Source organism: Fusarium vanettenii, assembly GCF_000151355.1.
Source record: "Fusarium vanettenii 77-13-4 chromosome 7 genomic scaffold NECHAsca_81_chr7_3_0, whole genome shotgun sequence".
Taxonomy (NCBI): domain Eukaryota; kingdom Fungi; phylum Ascomycota; class Sordariomycetes; order Hypocreales; family Nectriaceae; genus Fusarium; species Fusarium vanettenii.
In genome coordinates, this window is record NW_003315808.1 from 18,398 (window position 1) to 42,648 (window position 24,251).

The 24,251-nt window shown below is 50.1% G+C and overlaps 7 protein-coding genes across 7 annotated transcripts; 5 read left to right on the forward strand and 2 right to left on the reverse strand.

Moving 5' to 3' along the window:
- Window positions 1-521: 521 nt before the first annotated feature.
- NECHADRAFT_44437 (uncharacterized protein) lies at window positions 522-4,481 on the forward strand (the record flags this gene model as incomplete). Its single annotated transcript, XM_003040073.1, has 11 exons — window positions 522-830; window positions 887-1,315; window positions 1,423-1,757; window positions 1,814-1,989; window positions 2,047-2,293; window positions 2,367-2,748; window positions 2,801-3,257; window positions 3,323-3,394; window positions 3,447-3,560; window positions 3,618-3,660; window positions 3,725-4,481. The coding sequence occupies 11 exons, from the start codon at window positions 522-524 to the stop codon at window positions 4,479-4,481; spliced, it is 3,321 nt and encodes a 1,106-aa protein (XP_003040119.1).
- A 909-nt stretch (window positions 4,482-5,390) lies between these two features.
- NECHADRAFT_82254 (uncharacterized protein) lies at window positions 5,391-7,136 on the forward strand (the record flags this gene model as incomplete). The annotated part of the gene is made up of 1 exon (XM_003040074.1): window positions 5,391-7,136. The coding sequence occupies one exon, from the start codon at window positions 5,391-5,393 to the stop codon at window positions 7,134-7,136; it is 1,746 nt and encodes a 581-aa protein (XP_003040120.1).
- Window positions 7,137-8,548: 1,412 nt separating this feature from the next.
- Window positions 8,549-10,908, reverse strand: NECHADRAFT_44440 (uncharacterized protein; the record flags this gene model as incomplete). The annotated part of the gene is made up of 5 exons (XM_003040084.1): window positions 8,549-8,926; window positions 8,998-9,220; window positions 9,345-9,786; window positions 9,855-10,651; window positions 10,718-10,908. Coding segments are annotated over 5 exons (2,031 nt in total), but the record flags the coding sequence as incomplete, so codon positions are not given.
- Window positions 10,909-11,344: 436 nt separating this feature from the next.
- NECHADRAFT_94787 (uncharacterized protein) lies at window positions 11,345-13,015 on the forward strand (the record flags this gene model as incomplete). The annotated part of the gene is made up of 3 exons (XM_003040075.1): window positions 11,345-11,453; window positions 11,539-12,698; window positions 12,758-13,015. The coding sequence occupies 3 exons, from the start codon at window positions 11,345-11,347 to the stop codon at window positions 13,013-13,015; spliced, it is 1,527 nt and encodes a 508-aa protein (XP_003040121.1).
- Window positions 13,016-13,284: 269 nt separating this feature from the next.
- Window positions 13,285-14,728, forward strand: NECHADRAFT_82257 (uncharacterized protein; the record flags this gene model as incomplete). Its single annotated transcript, XM_003040076.1, has 5 exons — window positions 13,285-13,323; window positions 13,379-13,781; window positions 14,123-14,393; window positions 14,565-14,575; window positions 14,631-14,728. 5 exons carry the CDS (start codon window positions 13,285-13,287, stop codon window positions 14,726-14,728), a joined length of 822 nt encoding a protein of 273 aa, XP_003040122.1.
- A 902-nt stretch (window positions 14,729-15,630) lies between these two features.
- On the reverse strand, window positions 15,631-18,678 carry NECHADRAFT_44457 (uncharacterized protein; the record flags this gene model as incomplete). The annotated part of the gene is made up of 6 exons (XM_003040085.1): window positions 15,631-15,829; window positions 16,001-16,431; window positions 16,635-17,065; window positions 17,093-18,117; window positions 18,171-18,448; window positions 18,517-18,678. 6 exons carry the CDS (start codon window positions 18,676-18,678, stop codon window positions 15,631-15,633), a joined length of 2,526 nt encoding a protein of 841 aa, XP_003040131.1.
- A 3,225-nt stretch (window positions 18,679-21,903) lies between these two features.
- Window positions 21,904-22,514, forward strand: NECHADRAFT_106229 (uncharacterized protein; the record flags this gene model as incomplete). Its single annotated transcript, XM_003040077.1, has 3 exons — window positions 21,904-22,309; window positions 22,360-22,424; window positions 22,479-22,514. The coding sequence occupies 3 exons, from the start codon at window positions 21,904-21,906 to the stop codon at window positions 22,512-22,514; spliced, it is 507 nt and encodes a 168-aa protein (XP_003040123.1).
- Window positions 22,515-24,251: the final 1,737 nt, after the last annotated feature.

The following is a 24,251-nucleotide window of genomic DNA, read 5'->3' on the forward strand; positions in this document are numbered from 1 at the left end:
TGGGAGTCGGCACTCGTACGGTAGAGCTCTGCCCTACTATGCGTCATTCTTTTTAATTCTTCGTGGTCAATATGTCGTCTGACAGTTAAGTGAGCCGGCCAGCGTGTTTCACTCAGGTCTTCTTACCCATAAATCCTTAACGCCTGCACCCTATAGAACGCGTGTGAAGCATTTCATTTGTTAATTCCACCCTTTGAATCAGACGAGTACAGTAGTGGGGTCCAGTCGGAGAAATCGGACTCTTCGTCCCCTTGCATGTTTTCTATCCCCACAACACGCCGATCTACTTACTGCCGCCGAGAATGGATGCGCCCTTGGCTCGGAGAAAGGTTGATGGGCACCAGCAAAGTAAGTAAGGGGCACCCCACACGCTCTAGGGTCCCATTGATCGGCTCAGGCCATCTGTGAATATTGCCGCCTACCTCGACCAACACGAAAGACAAAAAGAAAAAGAAGAAAATCAGCTTCTAAGCAGTGAGGAAGAATACCATCGACAACAAAGAAAGCGTCCGTTGATGACCATGGCGAACGTCGACGCTCCCAGCGCACGAGAGAGCCCCCAGTTTCCCAAGACGAAGGAGCTGAAGGGCACCGAGAAGCGAGACAGCATCATCGCCGTCGAAAAGAAGTACCAAAAGATCTGGGTCGACAGCAACATCTTTGAGGTCAACGCTCCCTCCATCGACGAATACCCCCCCGACTCCATCACGCCGGCCGAGCTGCGGGAACGGGTCCCAATATGGATGGGTACGATGGCCTTCCCGTATCAGAATGGCCGGCTGCACGCTGGCCATGTCTTCTCAGTCAGCAAAGTCGAGTTTGGCGCCGGCGTACGTCCTTCAGTACCCTCGGGAGGGTGATCAGGCTTACAGAACATGGTATACAGGTGGCCAGGATGCAGGGAAAGCAGGCTCTTTTTCCCATGGGCTTCCACGCGACAGGGATGCCCATCAAGGCCGTGGCGGACAAGTTGAAAATGGAGATCCAGCGGTTCGGTAAAGATTTCTCCATGTACCAAGACGACCAGCCCGTCATCGATCAAGCACCTGCCGTCGATCAGAAGCGCGAGGACTTCGCCAAGAACTCGAGCTCCAAGTCAAAGGCAAATGCCAAGACGCCGAATCTAAAGTACCAGTTCCAGATCATGGAGTCCATGGACATTCCCAAAGAGGAGATCCACCGCTTTGCCGACCCCCAATACTGGCTGACTTACTTCCCTCCTCAGGCTAAGGAGGACCTAATAAGCCTAGGATGCCGTATCGACTGGCGGCGATCCTTCATCACCACCGACATCAACCCGTACTTTGACTCCTTTGTAGGTTGCTCCCTCCCAATCCTGCGGCCGAATCCTTATCCTTGGTCCAACCTCGTAGCCCTCGAGACGTCGACGCCTCTGAAAAACCAGCTACTGACGCCGACAAGGTAAAATGGCAGATGAGAGTGCTGAAGAAGCAGAATAAGATCAAGTTCGGGAAGAGATACACTATCTACTCCATTAAAGATGGGCAACCCTGTATGGACCACGACAGATCCGAGGGGGAGGGCGTCGGCCCACAGGAGTACACTGGCCTGAAGATGAAGGTCCTGGAATGGAGCAAGAGACCGCGTGAGTTACCCCCAGGGGCCAAGGTCTTCGTCATCCCCGCGACGCTGAGGCCTGAGACCATGTACGGTCAGACGGCTGTGTTCGTCTCCCCGAAAATCACATACGGCATCTTCAAGGCTTCTGAGGGCGAATACTACCTCGTCACCCATCGGTTAGTAACCTATCCCACCCCCTGATGAAGGATGACCATTGGACTGAATGTGCCAGTGCTGCTCGTAATATGGCGCACCAGGGCATCTTCTCCAAGGACGGCGAGATCGATCACCTTGTCGACGTATCTGGGGCCGACCTAATTGGCACCTTGCTCCATGCCCCTCTCTCGGTACACGTTGGCGGAGTCAGGGTCCTTCCCATGGAGTCAATTCTCCCGGCCAAGGGCACAGGTATGTCTGTTTCCCATGTCCCTTCGTACATCTCACGCTAACGCCGTCTTTCTCCAGGCGTTGTCGCTTGCGTTCCTTCCGACTCGCCCGCCGATTATATCACCACGATGGACCTCCGAAAGAAGGCAGACTTTTACGACATTGAACAAAAATGGGCAGAGCTCGAGATCATTAGCATCATTGATACTCCCCGGAGCGACATGCTTGCCAAGACTCTTGTGGAGGAGCTCAAGATCAACAGCCCCAAGGACACAATTCAGCTGGAAAAGGCAAAAGAGACGGCGTATACTGAAGGGCAAGTGACGTGAACCTTTGTGACATACCCAGTCACGTATACATAGGAAAAGGCATGCCGATAAGCTGACGATTGTCAACAGCTTCTACAAGGGCAAGATGAAGATTGGTCCATACGCAGGCGAGGCTGTCGAAACGGCCAAGCCCAAAGTCCGGCAGTATCTCATCGACGAGGGGCTAGCCTTTGCTTACGCCGAGCCCGACCGCAAGGTCATCAGCCGCTCTTCCGACGAGTGCATTGTAGCCCTCATGGACCAGTGGTACATTGACTACGGCGAAGAGTCGTGGAAAAAGGTGGTTCTTCACCATCTGCACAACGGCCTCAATACACACGGGGACGAAACCCGCAACGCATTCGATGGCGTCCTGAACTGGCTGAATCAGTGGGCATGTGCCCGTCGCTTCGGGCTGGGGTCCAAGCTACCCTGGGACCCGGAATTTATGGTTGAGTCACTTTCTGATTCGGTAAACTGCGTTTCCTATAAATGTTCCCGGATTACTCTAACGTCATCGCTAGACAATATACATGGCCTACTACACCATCTGCCACCTCCTGCACGCGGACATCTATGGTCACCTCAAGGGCAGCTTGAACGTTGATGCGTGCCAGATGAGTGATGAGGTATGGGACTTTATCTTCTGCCGTCGTGAGCTCGGAGACGACGTCCTCCAGTCGGGCATCCCCGAGGCCTCCCTCCTGACTATGAGGCGAAGCTTCTCTTACGAGTACCCCCTCACCCTTAGGAGCAGCGGGAAGGACCTCATCAACAACCACTTGACCTTCTTTCTCTATGTTCATCTCGCCATCTGGGAGGACCAGCCTGAATACTGGCCAAGGGGCATACGATGCAACGGCCATCTCATGCTCAATGGCGAGAAGATGAGCAAGTCGACTGGAAACTTCATGACACTGCAGGACCTCGTTAGCAAGTACGGCGCTGATGCCACTCGAATCGGCCTAGCAGACGCCGGTGGTACGTAACGAGGCAGCCCAATTTACTATACAACGGGGCCGTACCGTCAACTGACAACTTGCTAGACGGCATTGGCGATTCCAACCTGGTCGAGGACTCGATTGACTCGGCCATTCTGCGGCTGTACACGCTTCGCGGTACGTCTTCTGCTCACGAGCTTCCCTGAGCCGTCTTGCTGACGTGAGACAGAATGGATTCAAGAAACGCTGAAGAGCACACTGCGCAGCGGGGAGCTGAACTACATGGACAAGATGTTTGCCAACGAGATGAATTCCCTCGCCAGGGAGGCGATTACGCACTATGGTGAGTGCATCTGAGGTCCCAACCGCCGTCGGCCCTGCTAATCTCTCGGCGTCCCAGGCGAAACTAACTACAAACTGGCTCTTAAGGTGGGCTTCTACGAGTTAGTTGACCCCCATCCCAGGCATGCCATTGATGACGAAGAAATTACTGACCCCCACCTCCAGCTTCAACAATGCGCTCTCGTTCTACAGGGAGCAGAGCGCCGTCTCCACGCTGCACCGTGACGTGGTCCGGCGCTTCGTGGAGCTGCAGTGCCTGCTCCTCGCCGTCATTGCGCCGCACTGGGCAGAAGGCATCTGGCTAGAGATCCTCGAGAAGCCGGAGAGCATCCAGCTGGCGCGGTTCCCCACGCTCCCCGATGTCGACACCGCGCTCAGCGCCGCCCGCAGGTACATCTCGCAGACGGCATCTAGCATCAACTCGGCCGAGGGCGTGCAGCTGAAGAAGAAGGCTAAGGGCAAGGAAGGCTCGTTCGATCCCAAGAAGCACAAGAAGCTCACTATCTACATGAGCGAGAACTTTCCGGCGTGGCAGGCCGCCCAGGTTGAGCTCCTCCGGGAGCTGTGGGACCCAGTTACCAAGTCAGTCGATGACAAGGTGCTCATAAGCCGCATCGACAAGGCCGACAAGAAACGCGCCGTTCCCTTCGTACAGGCCTTGAAGAAGCGTCTGCTGGCGGGCGAGACAGAGAGGACCGTGTTCGATCGCAAGCTGCCTTTTGAAGAGAAGGGGGTCCTCGTCTCTATGATGGAGACACTCAAACGGTCTGCAAATTTGACCGAGATCCAGGTCGTCAATGTCCAGAACGGGGGGATACAGGGCGTCGATATCATCACGGGCGAAACGGCGGGAGAAATACTACCTGTTGCCCAGAGCGCCGTGCCTGGCAACCCGACCTTTTTCTTTACCAATGTTATGTAGTTTTAGGCAGCACATGAGCGAGTTCCAACTAGCTCTGTTGTCTAAATAGCCAGTAAAGTTGACGGTGATCTCTATATATTCAATCAGGTCTTGCTTTTGGTGCATCTTGCGTCTACCACAAGATCTATAGTAAGCCTATTTTTCAAGTCGATATACATAGAAGACGAAGACACCAACAATTGTTCACAATATTCCATCGTGTTCAAAATTAATGGGCAACAAGACTTGACTCACTCATTTTCCGACATATTCTGTCTTGGGTATAATTTAAACTACGTCACACAAAGGTGGTCTACATGCTGTTTAAGTACAAGAGGTATTATAAGATTAAACTGGACAGCTTAAACCACAGAATAAAGCAAATCATCAGCCAACGCAGACCCAATGCTGCATAACACAATACTATTGTAATGTTCTAGGTGCTGGACCATCCACCCGTCTCAATGAGGCCAAAACGACGAAGATTTCTGCTCTTGTCCTTCTGCCCGGCATATCTCGTTTCCCAGTGATGACCGATACCGCTGGACTCCTCTAGGACTATGTGGAACTTGAATTTCGGCTTTCACGAGATGAATCGTCGCAATTGACCCTTTCATGCCGCTATTCGCCGCGCACCGAGCGAGACATGACGTGGGTCTCGGCGAGACACTATTATAAGGCGAAAGTTACGAAGAGTGATCGGCCAACTCGGCGTAATGTGGATACCTGATATCTCGAAGGGTGATGCTAACGAGGACCAAGAACTTCAAGAAGTATTATAGAAGAGTTGCCCAGCATATGATCATAGACATAAAAGACCTACAAGGGCCAATCCCCTGTTCAATCATGAACATCCTCACCGATTTTACGCACCGCTCCCGAATTTATCTCAAACCTTCACGATTTATTTCCAAGCTGTACCACTCAAAGATGGCGCCAACAGTTGACCTCGCCGAGTATCTCTGGATACGACTTGCGCAACTCAACCTTGGTTCCGTTCATGGCGTTCCCGGAGACTACAACCTAACTCTGCTGGACTATATCAAGCCAGCAGGCATCAACTGGGTCGGTAACGCCAATGAATTAAATTCCGGCTATGCTGCGGACGGCTATGCAAGAATTAAAGGCATTGGCGCCCTTGTTACCTCCTTTGGCGTAGGAGAACTCTCGGCTATTAATGCAATCGGCGGCGCATACGCTGAGAAAGCACCAGTTGTCCATATCGTCGGGACGCCTCCGGTAGCCGCTCAGCAAGCCGGCGCTTGCTTACATCACTCCTTGGGCGATGGTAATTTCAGAGTCTTTGCAGATATGCAGAAGGCTGTCACTGTCGCCCAGGCAAATCTTATGGATGCGTCCGTAGCTCCCGAGATGATTGATGCAACCCTGGTGGAATGTCTTCGCCAAAGCCGGCCGGTATACATCGAAGTGCCCACAGACATGGTCAGAGCAAAGGTCCCAGCGCCTACCTCCCCGCTGGAACTGTCCATGACACACTATGATGAATCTTTCGAGGACCAAGTTATTGACGCTATTGTCACGCGCATCCAACGCAGCAGGAAGCCTATGATCCTAGTGGACTCCTTTGCCGCCCGACTTGGCATAAAGGATGAGATCAACGAGTTGGCTAGGCTAACGAACATTCCTGTTTTGACAAGCCCCGGCGGCAAAGGAGTTGTTAGCGAACACTTGCCCAACTTTCACGGCGTCCACTTCGGATCCGCAGGGGTGCCAGCCCATCAGGCGTGGGCCCAGTCTCGAGATTTAGTGCTTCGCTTTGGGCCCCTCAATTCGGAGACCAACACCTTTGGGTTCACAGCTCTACCGGATCCTCGAGTGGCCGTGACGTTCGATAAGCACTCGATACACTGGAACGGTCAAGATTCCCGCGGTCGTTCTGTCTCCATCAAGTCCGCCCTCCAAAAGTTGTTACGACGACTCAAGTCTATATCACTCCCGATACCAGAGCCTTATCCTATCGAGTGTCCCTCTCTGAGAAGCATGCTCCAAAACCTACCAACACCAAAAGAAGATGCTATTGTGGACCAGTACTCCTTCTGGCTTTTCATCTCGAGCTTCATCCGCGAGGGAGATATTATCATGACAGAGACTGGCACGGCGTCTTACGGTGGACAGAGCCTTCTTCTTCCTGATAACACGACTGTCATCAACTCGACAATATGGCTTTCCATTGGCTATATGCTTGCTGCCGCCCAAGGTGCTTCGCTAGCTCAAAGGGAAATTCAGCAGGAGGGCACACGGCCCTCAGGTCGCACCATCTTATTCGAAGGAGACGGAAGTCTTCAGATGACTGTGCAATCCATTAGCGATATGATCCGAAATAAGCTCGATGTTACCATCTTCGTCCTCAATAACGACGGCTATACTATTGAACGAATCATCCACGGTTTCGATGAAAGCTATAATAGTGTCCAGCCCTGGAGGAATTTGGAGGCGCCTAATTATTTCGGTGCTCCCAGGGATGACGCGTCGTACCCAGTTAGGACTTTCTTAGCTAAGAACTGGGGTGAGCTTCAAACGGTACTACAGTGCCCAGAACTTCAGGAGGGGAAGGGGCTCAATATGATTGAGGTGACGATGGAAATGGCAGATGCTCCGCAGTCACTTGTGTCATTTGTTCAGTATTTAGTCAAGAGGAACCGAGGCGAAGCGTGACGCAGAGGAAGACGTGCAAATGGCGAATGCAATAGAACAGAAACCATTCTATCTAGACTAGGTGTTGCGAGCATTGATTTTGTTTACTTGTATGAGATTTAAACTGTAGGGTTGGCCCATGAACAATGAATTCAAATCCTTGGAGAACGAGAAATTCAAAGATGCAATGCACAGTTGACCTTTTGCCAAAATATGAATATTATTTTCAGTTTCCAACTCATTCTCTACTTCGCGAGTTTTAGCCTCGCGCGCTTGTCATTAGGATTTCTAGCATAGTCATAGAACACACCACGTCTCCAAGTTCAAAAACTGAGCAGTTGACGAGGCAGATAGAATATCCGGACATATTGCATCAAGCTTAAATGAGATTGACGTTGTTCTGGTCCAAGATGGACGCTTTATTTAAATGCTCTCTAAAGCTCTCTAACAGCCGTGATCGCTCTATCCGCGTCCGCCATGTACTTGCTTTTGCATACCATCAGTAATTCGAATTTGTGCTCGACTCTATCAACCACGAATGGTTTCAGTACGCATTCTTTCCCCGGATCTGTACTCATATATAGCAGTATCGTTGACGCATATTGCGGCCACCCGGCGATGTTGCTCAGACAAGATCCATGCCTCCATCTTAAGGGAGCTCGACTCGTGAGTGGGCGGTTCGACCAATTAATACAGCACGGTTATCCGGTCGGACAATTCCATCGGCTTTGTGAAAGAAACAGAGGTAAACTCATGGTGTGTTTCAGGAAACAATGTGTGCAAACTACAGATCTGAACTCGGTCGTGATGTTTTTGAGCATAAGGCCCAGGCTTTGTGTGGTTGGTAGATCATCCCATTGTCTCTTTTATTCTGTTCTGGCATCTTGGCCCTGGTGGCGGATGAACTGGACCTGGGTAGTCCCGACGTAGCGGTTATATATGATGCTCTCGATGAGGCTTGTGACTCGCGAGATAGGGGAACTACTTGGAGGTTGAATGCGCACTCGAACCCTACCCGAGTTAGACCGGAGACACAACTAACCAGAATAACGGATGCTGTCCTAACCATTGGACCTCATTCAGCAAATCTTTCATTGACGCAGGCAGGCGCAAGGCTCGAGGGGCTACCAGCGCTTCAGACATCGACATGCTACCGCTGAAATCCACGACGTGCAACGTGTAATGCTCTGACAACTTTAGGGAAAACACTCCCGTTTCAGGGGCCTTTGACGCCATCTTGATCTATATGGCCTCTTCACCGTTGTGGTCCCGGTACCCTGACATATGGTGCTTCAACTTCTAATGTTCTCAAGAAAGGAAGAGCGGCAGCTGGGAAATGCCCGACATCAGATGTGTAACCGGATCTGACAAAGTGAAGGCATCTTGGATCAAGTGGATATTCCATTGCTAAGCCATCAAAACAACCCTGAATCCTACAATCTACCAGGCAATTCAACCAGGGTGGGGTGTTCGGCAAGATTGACCCAGAAATCCATCTCAAAGTCCCACAGTTGTGAGTTGGCATAAGGATCCCAGCCTTCAACTAGATTGTGGCCCAAGTCCTGCGACACTTCAGGCGGCCTCGCGGCTAACAAGGATTCAAGGAGACTCTGGATTGTTCGAGTTGCGCGCGTAAAGAGAGCAAAGTTAGGTTCCCCAGCTTGGATCCAAGCCCCAGTTGTTACCTCTGCAACTAGAACACTCAAGTCTTGTATCATCTTTGGTCGCGAGCGTGATACCGCGTCCGCGGTGGCAGTGTTCAAGAGTGCCAGTGACACAATCCCCGCGGCAGGGAGTCCATATTGTGCAACCTAGCATGAAACAATTTAAGCCACGCGACGGAGATGAAAGGGTAGTATTGGTTTGAAGAGATTGCACTTACCTTCCAGATAAGACATGATCCAGAGTTGACCAACTGGTCGCGTAAGATTATGACTTCTACAGTGATGGAGAGCATCTCGGTGGCTACAGTCAAAAGGTAATCATTCGGCTCGGATATCTTTCGTTGGGAAACTAAGCCTAGAAGAAAATGGATGTGTAAATAATCGAGCCTGGTCCCGGCGAGAAAGTCTCGTTCAAACGGTTCCCTCTGGCAATCTTTTAGACTGGTCGTGAGCCGGAAGTGAGCTGGGAGATCATCCCACTGCTTGTCAACCCGAGAACGAAGTTCGCTATGAAGTCAATGTCTAGTTCGGGGTCGTTAGATAATGGTGGTGGATGGGGGCATACCTTGAGTCTCCTGTATCATCTAAAACATGGCGCTTGCGAAGAAGCTGAAGCACTTCCTCCTTCAGAAATGCAAATAACGCCGAGCAACGCGTGTCGGCGGTGTAGTTGATGGGTTGGGCGTCAGCGATGGTTCGATCGTTTCCTCCACGATCGCTACATGGCTCCGATAGAACCGTGGAGTCGCGGTTTGCGGCATCACGACCGATCCCCCATACATCCTCTAGGTTGCTTGGGATCTTAAAACGACAGTAGTCCTTCACTATTCGTGGTGGGCGCCCAAGGAAGACCGCCAAACTTTTGTCGGCAGCGTATATGCGAGCGAAGCAAGCCTTTCGTAACTCGACGATGAAGGGTGGAATGTTGTTTCCGTCGACCCTCTCGTGGTATCCCAGAGCAAACAGGGAGCTGGCCACGTCTCCGATTCTTCTCCAGGAGTGATAGCCTTGAAACACAAGCTCAGCCAAGTGCTCTTGAAACGGATTCCACACATGTGCAAGAATCAACACTCACTCTGATCTCCGTCCACCTGGGAGTGTACAATGAAGTTTTCGTACTGCAGAACGAGTTGCAGGTCGTTTAAGCAATCCAGTTCAAGGCAGGTCTCTAGGCAGCAGTCTCCTACGTAAGTTAGCGCCTTGATGAGCCTGTGACGCTGCTCATTAGTCGAATAGAGTGGTGTGAAGTAAGGTGTGTCGTATGCTGCCCTTGCAGCAGCAACAAAGAAGATGCCCAAGCTTTCCCATCTCAGATTCTTTCCCAGCATCTGAGAAAGAAAGTCTTCTGTACTCATGTCCCGATGCATAACAATAGGCTCGTGGGTGTTTTCCAGTAGGACTCTCACGTAGACGGAACTCATGCTTCCAAACCGAGAGTCCTCTACTTCAATGACGGGGTCAGAGGTTAAGAGCTCTCTCCATCGCTCAACGGACTCTAGGCAGCGGACAACGAATGGTCCGGCCAGGGGAAGGTTGACACGCTTGGCAAGCCAGGAATGAACCAAGGGCGTGAGTTTGGAGATATCCATCCGGTCCAAGCGAGTGAAGGCATGCACTGCACTATTCATCACGACTTGGTCGCCTAGGAGGTGCATCGGAGAGTCTGATGTGGACCCGGCCAGCTGGAGAGAACATGAATCGGATTCTGTACCTGACAACACTTGGTTAAAGAGAGTTGAGTGACTAGATATTCCAAGGTAGCCAGGGTTTGGGTAGTGACGCTGCCGTGTCGATGCAGTCGATGCAGCTTCAGGCGGCATGCTATCTCGGAGCAAAGGGGAGGATGCCAAGGCCTCAGCAGGCATCGATTCTCTAGGGTACGAGGCATAGTGAGCTACCAAGCATAGCTACTTCGGGTACCTCTTGATGCAGACTTACTCGAGCTCCTTGCTATGGCTTCTTAGTGCCCTTCTGCGGAATGGCCGCTTTCTGTAAACACAGAGTGGGCTCTGGCCTCGGTCGCGACACCGGGTGCAAGTGGGCCGCTCATGGCCACAAGCCAACTTGGACCGTCGACAGGGCTCGCAGGCCGCAAGTCTCACGTTCATCGTCCCGGGCCCTTCAGTTGACGCTGACCTGGGGGGATCATGGCAAAGGAGACATCGGAGAGTGATCTAGGGCCACCCGGAGAAATTTCTTGACCCCTGTTTAAGTTTGTCCGGTTTGTCCGACAGGCCCCACTAGATGCCGAACTCTACGCCGGTGGCTAAGGAGATGGGTTGCCCCACTACACGCCGATCTCCGCTCATGATGTGCTTCGAGGTAACTCCGTTTTCTCCTCGGGTAGGGTGCAATCAACAAATCCCAAGAGGCCTTCGTCACGAGTGTTTGACTTGTTATTTGCGGAAGCCTGATCCGTGGTAGAAATTTTCAGTACTATATACAAGTAAACAAATCCGTGCTCTTTCGTCGTCTCAGTCTACAACCATCCGGCTTCAAATCATGAATTCCTTGAACTCGACGGAAAACGCCAGAAAGATGGACATAATACCCAATCTCAACCCCATGCGTCTGGAAATGCCCCTTTCCCAATGGGGTGTAGCAGCGCCGTGCAGCAGCGAAAGCTTCAAGACAAAGAATCACAAGCACAAGCCGCTGGCCAAGGACTGGACCCGTACGTAAATGCAGTTCATTCTTTTTCTGCCGTCTTCCATTCCAGGCCTGAGCCCTTTGCGCGCATCTACTGATCTATAATCTAGATCGATTGAGTCCCGAGTCAACCAGTCGAGCAGGGTCGTCTCTGAAGGGCGCTTTCAAGCACCTTAAGAACCCAGGCATCATCTCTCTTGGTGGTGGACTTCCGCTCAGCGAATTCTTTCCATTCGACAGCCTCGCCTTCACAGTACCCTCGGTCACAAGTGTCAGTGGATCTCAAGTAAATGGGAACCACGGAAACAACCAGATTCTCGCAGAAAAGAATGATATTTCAGAGGGCCGGAGTGTGTACGACATCTCAGTAGCCTTGAACTATAGCCAAGGAAGTGGCTCTGCACAGCTTCTTCGTTGGATTGTAGAACACACTGAGATGGTTCACGACCCGCCTTATGCGAATTGGCAGTGCACCATGACAATCGGCAGTACATCAGCGCTGGACATGGCTCTGCGAATGCTTACCAAGCCTGGCGACCATGTCCTGTCCGACTACTACACTTTCGCATCGGCGGTAGAGACTGCATTTCCGATGGGCGTTAGGTTTTTCGGCATAGAGATGGATAGCGAGGGTATACTGCCAGAAAGCCTTCGAGCAACGCTCGAGAACTGGAAGCCAGAAGAGCACGGGAATGCCCCAAAGCCCGTTCTTCTCTACCTCATCCCCACGGGTCAGAATCCAACCGGTGCCACTCAGAACCTCCAGCGCCGCAGAGACATTTACCGAGTCGCTCAAGAGCACGATTTGATCATTCTGGAAGACGACCCTTATTACTTTCTTCAAATGGCACCATACGATCCCTCGGCCGATGGCTCCTCCCGCTCTGAGGAATTTCGCTCCCCAGCCGATCTGCTCAAGGTGCTTGTACCCTCATACCTTAGCATTGACGTCGACGGACGAGTAATCCGCATGGATTCTTTTAGTAAAGTCGTCAGTCCTGGATCTCGCATCGGCTGGATAACAGCCCCCCAAGAGATCACTGAGCGATACAAGAGCCACGCGGATGTTTCAACTCAAGGCCCCAGTGGCTTCAGTCAGCTGGCCCTCTTCAAGCTGCTCGATGAGCATTGGGGCCATGCCGGCTACCTTGAATGGCTAGTGCATATCCGAAAAGAGTACACTAAACGACGAGACTTTATGGTTCGCGCGTGTGAGCGTCACTTGCCCAAGGATATTATCTCTTGGGAGCCTGCTCAGGCGGGCATGTATGTGAGTACTGACAAGACCTTTACCTCTTCCTACCACTGGGTTCTAAAGATGTTTCTCAGCAATGGTTACGTGTGGACTGGCAAACATACCCCGATGCGGCTTCCAAGTCCCTCTCGGATATGGAAGAGGAGATATGGCACGAAACCATCACACAAGGCGCCCTTATGGCTCGTGGCAGCTGGTTTAATGCGACCAAGGAGAAACCGATTAATGAGATTTTCTATAGAACCACGTTTGCCGCTGCGCCTTTAGATGAGGTTGAGGAGGCGATCAGGCGATTTGGGGAAGCCTTACGGGAAAGATTTAAAATTAACTAGACTTATCAATAGTATTAGTAGTCTAAATACGGTTAGGCTTAGCCTTAGTCCGCGGGTCTTGGGAAAAAGAATTTTATTTTGAAAAATTACCTTGAAAAATTCCAGAAAAATTAGCTTTATACTATATAAGATTTAATATATATTATTGGAATAGCCTTATTATTTATAAAAACTATTGGACGATGCACCACCGGATTCTAGACATGATTTTCACCAAGCTCAGAAGGGTCATACTCATTCTGGAGGGACTGTTGAAGAAGCCCACCAAGATGGATGTAGCCGAGGAAGACGGAGATGCAAGGCTGGCGGTAAGAAAGGGAAAGTACGTTTTTGTCAGGTCATCTCTTGATGAGGCCATCGAAGCTCGAGCAGTGGCAGAGGAAAGTAGAGTCATCACTTTTCTTGATTATGCGGATGATGCACCATCACGTCGACACCGAACTTGTGCGTATGCGCCGAGAAACCAGCATCGCGGCCTCGATCCCATCTGCCATTGTCATTAGAGATGGTCTGAGGGATTGGCAGAGGCAGGATGGCCTGCAAGTTTTTCTCAAGAAAAACGAGCTCGACTCTATGGCTAGGAATATTATGCCATTCTGTGATGCCGTGTTGGGTCAGAGAGTGGGATCTAGCAAGCAACTTATTCTCAATCGGATCGAGTGCTCTCTCGGAGCCAACGTCGAGATCATGAAGAAGGATGTACGGGATCTAGGCAGGAAGTTACGCCATAGGACCCCGCAGACCTTTGGCCTCTTAACATGCAAAGGTGTCGTCAAGGATGAAACAAAGGTTGGACCTTTATCGCAGGCGTCCTTCACGCTGGTTTTCGAGAAGCCCGAAGGCCTCACCGACCCGCGCAGCCTCCGGCACCTTCTCACAACCGGGTCTGCACCCCGCTCGATATCTGACAAGCTCGATATCGCGCGCGAGCTGGCCAAGTCCGTCAGCTATGTTCACATGTTCGGCTTCGTTCACAAGAATATCCGCCCGGAGACTATGCTCACCTTGGCGGATGCCAAAACGGTCAGGAGGTCTACGTTCCTAGTTGGCTTCGATAACTTTCGCAAGGAGGATGGCCGCACATATCTCCGTAACGACGGTGACTAGACAAAGATTCATACCGGCATCCCAATCGCCAAGGTCGAACGCCAAGGAAGGACTATATCATGCAGCACGACATTTTCAGTCTTGGGGTATGCCTGCTCGAGATTGGGTTGTGGCGGTCCTTCGTCAGCTATGATTCGGATTGCGGACATCCAATTCCGTTGGAGGGTTTAGGCCTTATCCGCGATGCTGTCCGCGTAGAATCCGAAGCAACCTTGAAGGAGAAACTTATGGAGATGGCCCACAACGAATTGCCAGCATACATGGGGCCAAGGTATGCTCAAGTTGTCTACACGTGCCTGACTTGTCTTGATCCAAATAACGTTGATTTTGGACATGAGGTGGAGTTTCAAGACGGAGATGGTATTCGCATTGGAGTCAGGTACATGGAGAAGGAAAGATACAACCCAAAGCTCATAAAGGACGTGCCGCTAACAATTAATAGGTTCTATTCCGGTTAGATAATATTCGCGTTTAAAGAGCTCGTAATGTCTAATGCCTGCACTAACAGCGGCGGCGACAAAGGCCAAGGTGCCCACGAAGAGGTTGGACGAGTGCATGGTGAACGAGGGACAAGAACCACTGAAAGAAACGAGCGACAGAGGATGAAGAAAGCAGAGAAGCCGGATGTTGGGGAATCGGATCGACTCTACTCTTTATGTGCCCCTGATTCATATGCGTTTTCTTTTTTTTAATTTCTCACTAGCTACAAATGTACGAGATTATTGGGAAGCTTGTGACTTGGCGGATCCGATCTTGGCCTGTTCAAAATAAGCGACCTTCAGCTCGCTGGTACATGGTCTTGGGCTGAAGTAGAGGTGAGTCTAGCTGGCTTTGCGGCGCCTAGTAGTCGTATCTTTGTTTCGGGACTAGCTACGCTACGTTCAGCGCCTCGCGGAGTAAGAATCTCACTTTTTAACCCAAACCCTTGCAGTCTGTAGTTGCGGGATAATATTTTCTATCGTTGGATCTTCAATCTATCTAGGCTTGAGCGTATTTAGACCATAAACCCGCTGTGGCCAGCACGGCTGACACAGGAAACAGGGAGAGATTTTAACATCACGATACTATTGACACGGAAAATGCACTGGGATGAGACGCATTGAAGGCGTCCATCATAACTAGTTATATCTCACCCTCGTTTTGTTGATCAAAGGCTCCGAATTCCCGACCGTGCCTTGACCTTGCAGGATTTGCTCGCATCAGCTAGGTAATTATGGTGAACTGAGCGCTCAACCCTGTTCCCCATTGGGTACAGAAGACGAGAGCGTTGCCTTTTTGATATAGCTAGAGAAGTATTGTTCCTATGTAGAAAAACGATATCACAAATAGATTTTTTCTTGATTGGAGGATAATAGTAATTCTTATATTGATAAAGCTATTCTTTCATCATCCCTTTTCAAAATAACCTAGCAATAATCATTAAGGGAAACTTCTCCTACAAGGACTGCGGTGTTGCTATAGCGACGTCAGTTTTCCATCCTAGCTTCAATGTCAGTTACATCGCAGACTTACTCTAACAGTTCTCTTAGCTTGAGATACATGGCAATTTCCAAGAGCCGCATGGTCACCAAGACAGACGTTCCTAGTCTCTGTACGCCGTTTGTGTGTCGTATATCATTTTCGAGTTTTTGGAAGTGTTGTACAGGAGTCAAATAACCGCGCACAGACATGAACGGAGGAAGAGGTTGTTTGTTTTGCAAAGCAGAACTCATCTGACATAGCAAAAGAACAGTCTCGTAACCGTGAAGATTGGAGAACTCTGAAATAGTTGCCAAAGTTGCAGCAGACGCTGTGGTAGGTTCTTGATGTGAAATATCGTCATCAAATGGCGTACAGAATCCGACGTGAGCCATTAGAGCCAATATATTCAAAGTTTACTGAGATAAGGATGTCATTTCGTTGTATATTGCCAGGGGGAATTTGCCTCCTATAGAGGGTTCATACTTGGCAAAGTCCATGTGTACTCGGAGGCTAGTAAAGATGTGTAGTTGTTGACGATATAGAGTTGCTAGAATCATCCTCGAAGGTGAACCAGGCCCAGTTAGAATTGGTGATAGACCATTGCTCTCCTGCATTGACCCCCAGGAAGAGTTATGCACATGACTATAAAATCTGGCAAGGTTAAAGAGAGACTGTCCAACTAGCCCCGGGACCTTGGACTTGGCGGTAATCGGATAGGGAAATACGACCCAGAAGAAAGAGACTGCGCAACCGATGACGACGCAAGCGAGCTTGTAGGGACCAAATAGATAAATGGGATAGTATGGTTGTCCTCCAGATTCAGCCCTTTCCTTGCCGAGCTTTTTAACCTAGAAACCGCGTTAGCTTTTCGTATGTTCACCGGCGATTGTCAGATGATACCTGGAGCTCATAACCGATAATGACATTTAGTGTGACAAGCGCAATCATTGAAGGTTTGAAGTACCGGGGTTTCTTAACGTAGAAGTAGTACTACCGGGCAATTAGTCCTCTATTCCATCGTGGAGATGCAAACCATCAAACATTGACTCACCTCAATGATGTTTGCGATGAACAGTAGAACAATCACACCAGGAGTGTGTCCAACAACCATGTACCAAGCAGCAAAGCTGAGTGCAAGAGAAACAATGGTAGCAATGATTCGAGCAACAAAACCCGAAGCAGACTGGCCGCTCGTCGCACCCATGCCGATGACAATAACAATCATTGCCCATACACCTCTCTGTCGGATGAAGAACTCGTATGTGTCTTCCAAGTAAGCGACAATGGCAACTGAAAAAGAGGCCACTGCCACTCGCAGACCGAACACACTCAAGTCCGACCCTAAAAGACGTGGAATGATGCGGAAGTGGCCACTTGTTCTTTGCCAAGCGTTGTCTGGTTCCATGTGCTCTGCATTGATGACCATGCTTCCGTCAGGAGCTTTGCGGGCTTTTCTCGACGATGTCTTTGGATCGAAAGCCTCTGTCTTGAAGCGCGAGAAGCGGAAACCGAACAGATGCTTGGGATAGATAAGTCGGCACCTTGCCATTGTTCCGTCCTTAGTTTTGGAATGGGCAAAGGATGCTAGAGCAAGAGTAGCTTCAAGGGCCATAGCATACATGGACAGGAGATACAGGGCCGAGGGATGCTGTTTAGCATTATATGAGGTTTCCGTGATTTCGTTCTCATCCTTCCATCCAAACCTTCGTGATTCTTCAATATGCCGTCTAATCTCGTTGAGAAGGTTCAAACCAGAGTCTTGTTGTGACATCGAGGTTTGATGAGATGGGTCGATACATTCCCCAATTTCGAGCTGCGACATTGACAACCGTAGTCCATCGGTAAACAGGTCGTGGGCGGTTGATAGATTTGCGTTGATCGAGGACATGGTTCGCTTGGTGTGGTCAAGTGCAGCAGCCTCTTGATGCCCTGGGTTTGTTTTCCAGATTAAACCTTGTTGACCTAGCTTGTCGACAAGCTGGGGAAATTCCGGTAAACCAGAAAGTGGCCTAAGAAGGTGTCGTAAGAGGCGAGCTACATATTCAATGTCATTGCCGCTTAGCTTTCCGAAAGCGACCTCGTCCATCACATAGGGCATATTTCCTTGGATATTATCGAGCAAAATATGCAGCTTCTTGACTGACGCAACAAGGTTGGTGCGATCGGCCTCAGCATCGCCATTGACCCTAATTCTCGCATCACTCGGCTCGCCCAGGGACGGAGGTGCCTTTTCTGTAAGATTTTGCAGATAGACACAGAAATGGGCAGATACATCTTGGGCCTTCTTGGTAAATGTGTGCATGTCATCGAGGACAATCTGCCGGCAAGTCATGGGAAGAACGAACAATGAAACGGCGGTGGCCACAGAATAACCAATAAGAAAGGTTTTCAGAAGGCGATTGACAAATTCAAGCGCGTCCGAAGTGGTTTGAAAGGCACCGCCTCTGGTGAGAGTCACTACAACGAAGATGGAGAATGCAACCATCGGGTCCTGGAGCTCGCTTGGGCGCCATGCTCGAATGCCGTTAGCGACCCTGCCATTGCATTGGTGGATAATTGTGACAATAGTATAATGGGCAGAACCAACCATATCATTACAAAAAGCCAAATACCGCTAACCGCGCTGGCTGTGCTGTCATATATTCCAAGTCCGGTATCGACACCATCTGCGGTGCTGTGAGACCTTCGCGCCTTGATCGCTGTGAAACAGGCGAGACAGCACAATGCAGCGGCCATGCATGAGGCCAAAAGAGCGAAGAAGAGTATCTTGAGATACTTTGCGCGTGGGAGCAGACATTGTGCTGACACGGAGATAAGGGTGGCGAGGTAACCAGTAGTAACCGTAATGTTAGCTACGGCGGTGCTCTGGTGGCTAGAGGTATTGTTAGAATAAACCATCACGTGCGAATCGACGAAGGCGTGTGGTATGCGACTTGCATGGAAATAACCAAGACTAGCGTGAGTGCACCCTTGGCAAGCATCAGTAACGACCACAGATCAAGGTCCAATCCAGACATCCACTTCTTGGGGTTCAACCATGACTGGGATGATGGCTTAGAGCCTGAATACTCGGATCTCTCTTTGGCCCCTGCCATCGCATCGGATTGTAGGTCATGAGTTGATTGAAGCCAGGTTCGATAACGACCGAGTTTTAAAACGGCTAAAGTACAAAAGTCCGGCTGAAAGTTTGGTCGTGTGGATTCCGTGATCGTTGTCGTCATCCCGAAGTCAGAGTTTGAACGGAACTCGGCTCGGCAGTTTTGCCGGATATACGGATATAGTTGGACATATGGTATATTGACATGAGAGTAGATAGTGTCTAGAGGAGAACTAAGATAGTATTTACATACCCTTCTGCAGCTACCTGTTCAAATTACAAGACATGTCCGCTGCGGAAAAACTAAGCGAGTTTTCAAACCACTATAACCAGCAGGCAATGAAACCATCTATTAACTATATCTGCCATCCTGAGTAATGAACTGCAGCCCCGTCAAAACACCACCATCATCAACCCACAGCTGGACGAACTTGAGAGAAAGAGAGACTAGAGGAAGCTGGGAAGACTTGGTCCCGTGGCAAAGGCCCACTTTGATCGGCTCGATAGGTCTGCTGCAGTCGAGCCATGACATGGTGGCATCAGAGCTCGGTATGTGGCGAATCACTTTAAACCTCCCGTGTTGAAATTCGCGATGGCCAAAAATGGGGCCGATCTCTTTGGCTGCTGGAGGAGGGGTTGGAGTCCAGTATCGCCCCTGTTCGTCCTTTACCATCTTAGGTATCCTACCAGGAGTCCTGCGCTTGCGAGTAAAGGTACCAACAGCAGTCGAGGTGCCTTCTCTCTGGGCTGGAATAGCAGGGAGAGGTGGGAAATGGGATTTCTAGGAGCCCAAGAGGCTTTGAATCCGATAACGAAGTGGCCAGGGTCAGGGGAAATGACTCGCACATCGCCTTCAGCCTGGCCGACTTGGACGGGACCTCCTTCCGAGAAGATGAATTGTACATTAACACTATCTTCGAGAAACAAAAGCAGTGACGGGTTAAGCTAGCGGACATTTGCCCCAAATATATCGAGGATATTTTAGATTTCACAATTAGTATGCTCTTTTGTTTATGTTATCAACAGATTCGACCCGGAAGGGGCAACTTCTGCACTTCATGCGCATCACCCTTCTTCGTAATGCCACAGGATTCTTTTTACTGCTTACTGCCCCTTCGCTCTAGTAACGCCTTGGGCCAGGTTGGGGGAATAGCGTTCTAGCGTTTGTTATTATTAAATGATGTTAAGACTATCTACCTACACGCCCGCCGCAGAAGCTCATCTGTCTCCCTAACATCGTTTTGAAATAACGAGTCCCGGGTAGGTGGTGACTGAGCTCAGGCGGACTAATATTTACCCGAATCTTCCGACATTTAGACTACCAGCCACTCAATAATGCATCTCGCCATCCCCGCTTGCTTTGCACTTCACGATGCCTTTCCTCTACTCGCGATGGCTTCATCTCCCATAGGCTGTAAGAGCACTTGCGCTATTTCGCCGAAAGATTGGTCAGACGTCAATACATAGGTATCCAGAAGACGTGGGTCAGACCAGCCCGCACAACGTCTTAAAGCCAAGATAAGCAGACAATTAAACTGATTCGTCTTGATGAAATCAATTCCAGATGGGAGCAGTTGAAAATTTATTTTGAAACGACGTTGTAAATTGGTGGTGCGGGAAGATTTCCATCTAAGCCAATAAGAGCAATGCAATCTCGCTTCAATAGCGAGTCTGGGCTACAGTGGGTCTCAAAAAGTAACGACACATTCCGGGTTTCCCCGCTGTATCAGTACCACCACCAAATGAGACTACATCTTCAGCGCCTTATTGCGCAGCCAAATGAGGGCCAGTTGCATCGTATTCTATATCAATCTATAGATAATTGAGAGCTGCATCTTTTGGTGTATCTAATACTTAGTATACCAGCCGTGGGCGCGCACAACAGCCTGCATTCTTCGCTTCATTGAGTTGACTAGGTTATCAATGACTTCCGGCTCAATCTCTTCCCACAGCTCGATCGCAGCTGCAATAAGAGCCTGCTTTGCTTCGTCGGTCTTGGGCATATATGTGAGCTCTGGATATCGCTTGCAAATCCTCTCTTTGAGGATTGCCCATAGGTTTTCTATGGGGTTGAGATCCGGGCTACAAGGCGGCCAGTCTACCACCTCGGCCCTTCGACTCTCACACCACTCATAGATCCAGTCTCGTACGATGTGGGCTGTAAATGTGCTGGCGTTGTCATGTTGGAAGTAACTATTCCTTGTCACAATCCGGGGAAGGTATCGCTGTAAGCATGCGAGGATAATCTGCGCAGTTACTCCGCCGCGAGGGCTTTCTGGATCGCCGGCCAGGGGGACCATCGGGAGGCGCCTGCGATGATTGAAAGCGCTGAAGAATATCTGTGAGTGCCTTGTCGGTCGTACGCGTGTCTGAACATTCCGTCTGAAGAGTCTCTCGTGCTAGAAATAGTCAGAAAAGTCGCAGTTATGAGAAGAACATATACCGGTTTACAGAAGACCCACGTACGCCTCTGGCCCTCTCCTCGAGCGATGATAACCTCATCAGAGAAGGTCCATTTCTCCCAAAAGTCCTCAGCCATATGAACATACCGCCGTGCAAAGCGTAGACGCTTTCTGGCGTTGGCTTCACTAAGGAAAGGTCGAAGAAGAGACTTATAATGCATGATTCCTTCTTTTCGTAGGTATGAGATTAAAGTCGCCCTACAGCAGCTTAACCCAGCTTCCTCAATCAATTCACGTATCTGAAGATGAGGATCTTGGGCAATAACCCTCAAAATTCTCCTTCTTTCCCTCTCTCCAATGATGCGCGGCCGGCCGGACTTGGGTTGGTCCGCGGCACTCTCTTGGTCGCGATATCTTCGTACCACACCGTAAATTGCATGTCGAGAGACGCCCTCTTCCCGCGCGATCTGGGCGGCCGACACGCCCGAATTGTATCTCCAAACAATCCTCGTTCGCGTATGAGGAGAATGATGTCTTTTTGGGGCCATTTGGACGTAAATTGACTGCGTGATGAACGATTGAAGTTGGTGATGATTTTGGTGGAGGTAGAAGTAAAAGCGGGGTACGGGAAAATGTGTCGTTACTTTTTGAGACCCACTGTAGCCCATAGACTATTAGGAAACTATTGGCAGTAGCTCAGCTAGTACCATCACCATCTATTTAGTCTGCAGCGCTGGACATGTTCCCGTTTCCTCTCCTTCCGCATTTCTAACTCCTTTCTCTTTTCGAAGTGCTCAAAGTCAGTCACTCGATCCGTCAAAATGAGATTCACTGCCTTGGCATTGCCAATTGTTTTCGGCGCTGCTTTGGCGGGTCCCTGCCGACCATCCACCGTCGAGAGCAGTTTGACGACCAGCTCCGAAACCACTGCACTTGTTGACGTGACTACAACTTCCGCAGTCACTCTATCAACTGCGCAGTCTACCGACGATACAACGACCACAACTGAGACCATACCGGCATCAACGACGACATCTATGGCCGAGTCTACCACAGAATCAACCGCCGCTGCCACATCCACAACTGCACCTTCTGGCCTGTGCCAGGCACCAGCCAGTCTGCAATGCTGCCAGACTGTTGGAACCCAACGTAATGGGGTAATCAGCCTAATCTTGAGCTTGCTTGGTATTGTTGTTCGGGATTCGAACATTCTCATTGGGGCAACATGTAAGATTTCCCCTCTGTCCTGCTTTTAGGAATCTAACGTTTACTTTCAGGCTCATCTATTACAAATGCTGGGAGCTGTCCCGCCACCCCACTATGCTGCAATGACAATAGCCATGTTAGTACTTTTCCCTTCTAACTATCTGACACTGCTAAGCCTTTTTATCTATAGGGTGGCCTGCTTGCTATTGGCTGCACGCAACTTTAGGGTTTATCTATTATTATTCATCCGCGCAAGTTGCTATTATGTTAGGATAGGTCTTTTTAATGTTGAGAAGGAGCTTTATGACATGATAAAGCAGGCCCAGCTAGTTTTCTAGTCCTGACTTTCTGGGTGGTTTAGCGGGAAGCGGGGCCGTCGGGCCGGGCGAAAATCCTCCCAGTCTCATGTTTGTATTGTTATTCTTTGGATCTGACTGGCGTAATCAACTTGGCACTAGAAATAGAGCGTGCATTGAAGTTTTGCCTAAAGTTGTAAGCCGGTGACAACCCATGTTGGTGCATCTTACCCACATGAATAAGGGGTACGTCAGAAAAGATAATGCCCGTTCCGGGAGCAGTTTGCAAGCGCAGATGGCCTTGAATAAAGCAGGGGCGTGAGCAGTCCGGAAGCTTTTTGTACAAAACGAGTGAAAGATATCAGTCTGTCCTTGGACTGATTCATTCCTGTTCAAAGCAAACGTGCAATGCAATATGGGAGGGCAAAATGGGGCAAGCTTACAGTCCAACAGTCGCAGAAGTGAACATCACCTTGTAGAGCGTGCAGATCAAGTGTCCGATGCAGCGCGCCAGGATCTTATGCTTCAAGTCGTAGGCGGCCATGAAGGAAAACCCAGCGATCCAGAGCGAACAGCCAACGGTGTCGATGATGAGGCGCATGGCCAGAGGCAAAGGATAGAATCGAGAGACAATAGTTACAGCGCCTAGTTGCAGGAGGGTGAAATACGAGGCTGCAGAGAGCTACACAGGTGGCATTGTCAGTTATTGAGGAGATTACCGATCGTGTTGAACTAATTGTTTCTCACCAGGTGAAGAAAGACATACCGGTTGTGCAAGTGAAATAGAAGATATGAGACGGTGGGGATTACGACGAGGAAAGAAGCCGTCTGGAAGACACGGACGATGATAAGAGGTAGGAGAGGATATGGCGAGTCGTGTCGGCGGAGTTTACCATGCGTCGTGAGTGACTGCATTGGAGCCTTAAAGATCCTAGTGCGGAGGTAGCTATGATTTAGGACTGGGCTTGCCTCAGGGTGAAGCGATTGATGGTTTACGAAAAGGAGCATGCAGCAAAGAGTATCTTAATAAATTTGCAGCAAGTAAGCAAATATCATGCTCGCCGGTGCACTTATGTGGTAGGGGAAGGTGGCTGAAGCCGGGTGAGGCCCGTGAGGGTAGGTGGCAGAGGCAGGTCTAAAGTATGTTCTCTTTGCACGGGGCTAAGCGGTTAGGTCGAGGGGGTGAATCCGACTTGGGAACGGCCCAGATGGATGGGATGTGGTGGAACGATGAGGGCCGCGCTGGAGGGTTCATCTAATTATTCATTGCCCCAATCGCAATCAAGTCGTTTCAAGGACCAGAGGAACCCTATCTGCGTCAAGATTTAACTCAGCTGGTCTGTCTTGCTCGTAACCGTCTTTATCTCGGTGCGGAGGACGTTTGGGTTTATGGTAGCTGCCACACCCCCTTTGATCTACTTGGTCTCGAATCAGAGCGGCTCGTCATTTTCGCAGCACCGCCAATCCGCATGACGGATGGTCAATGTCAGCCGGCACGGTTGAAGTTGCTTTGCCTAGAGGAGGAACGGAGGAACATGCGTCGCGTCTGGCATGTGATGGCTAGTAGAGGCCGCATGGAAATTGCCAACCATGTCAACGTCCTAAGCCTAGAGACTCTTTAGGACAATGTGACTTCATAGAAAGGCATTTTTACCCGCGTAGGTCAG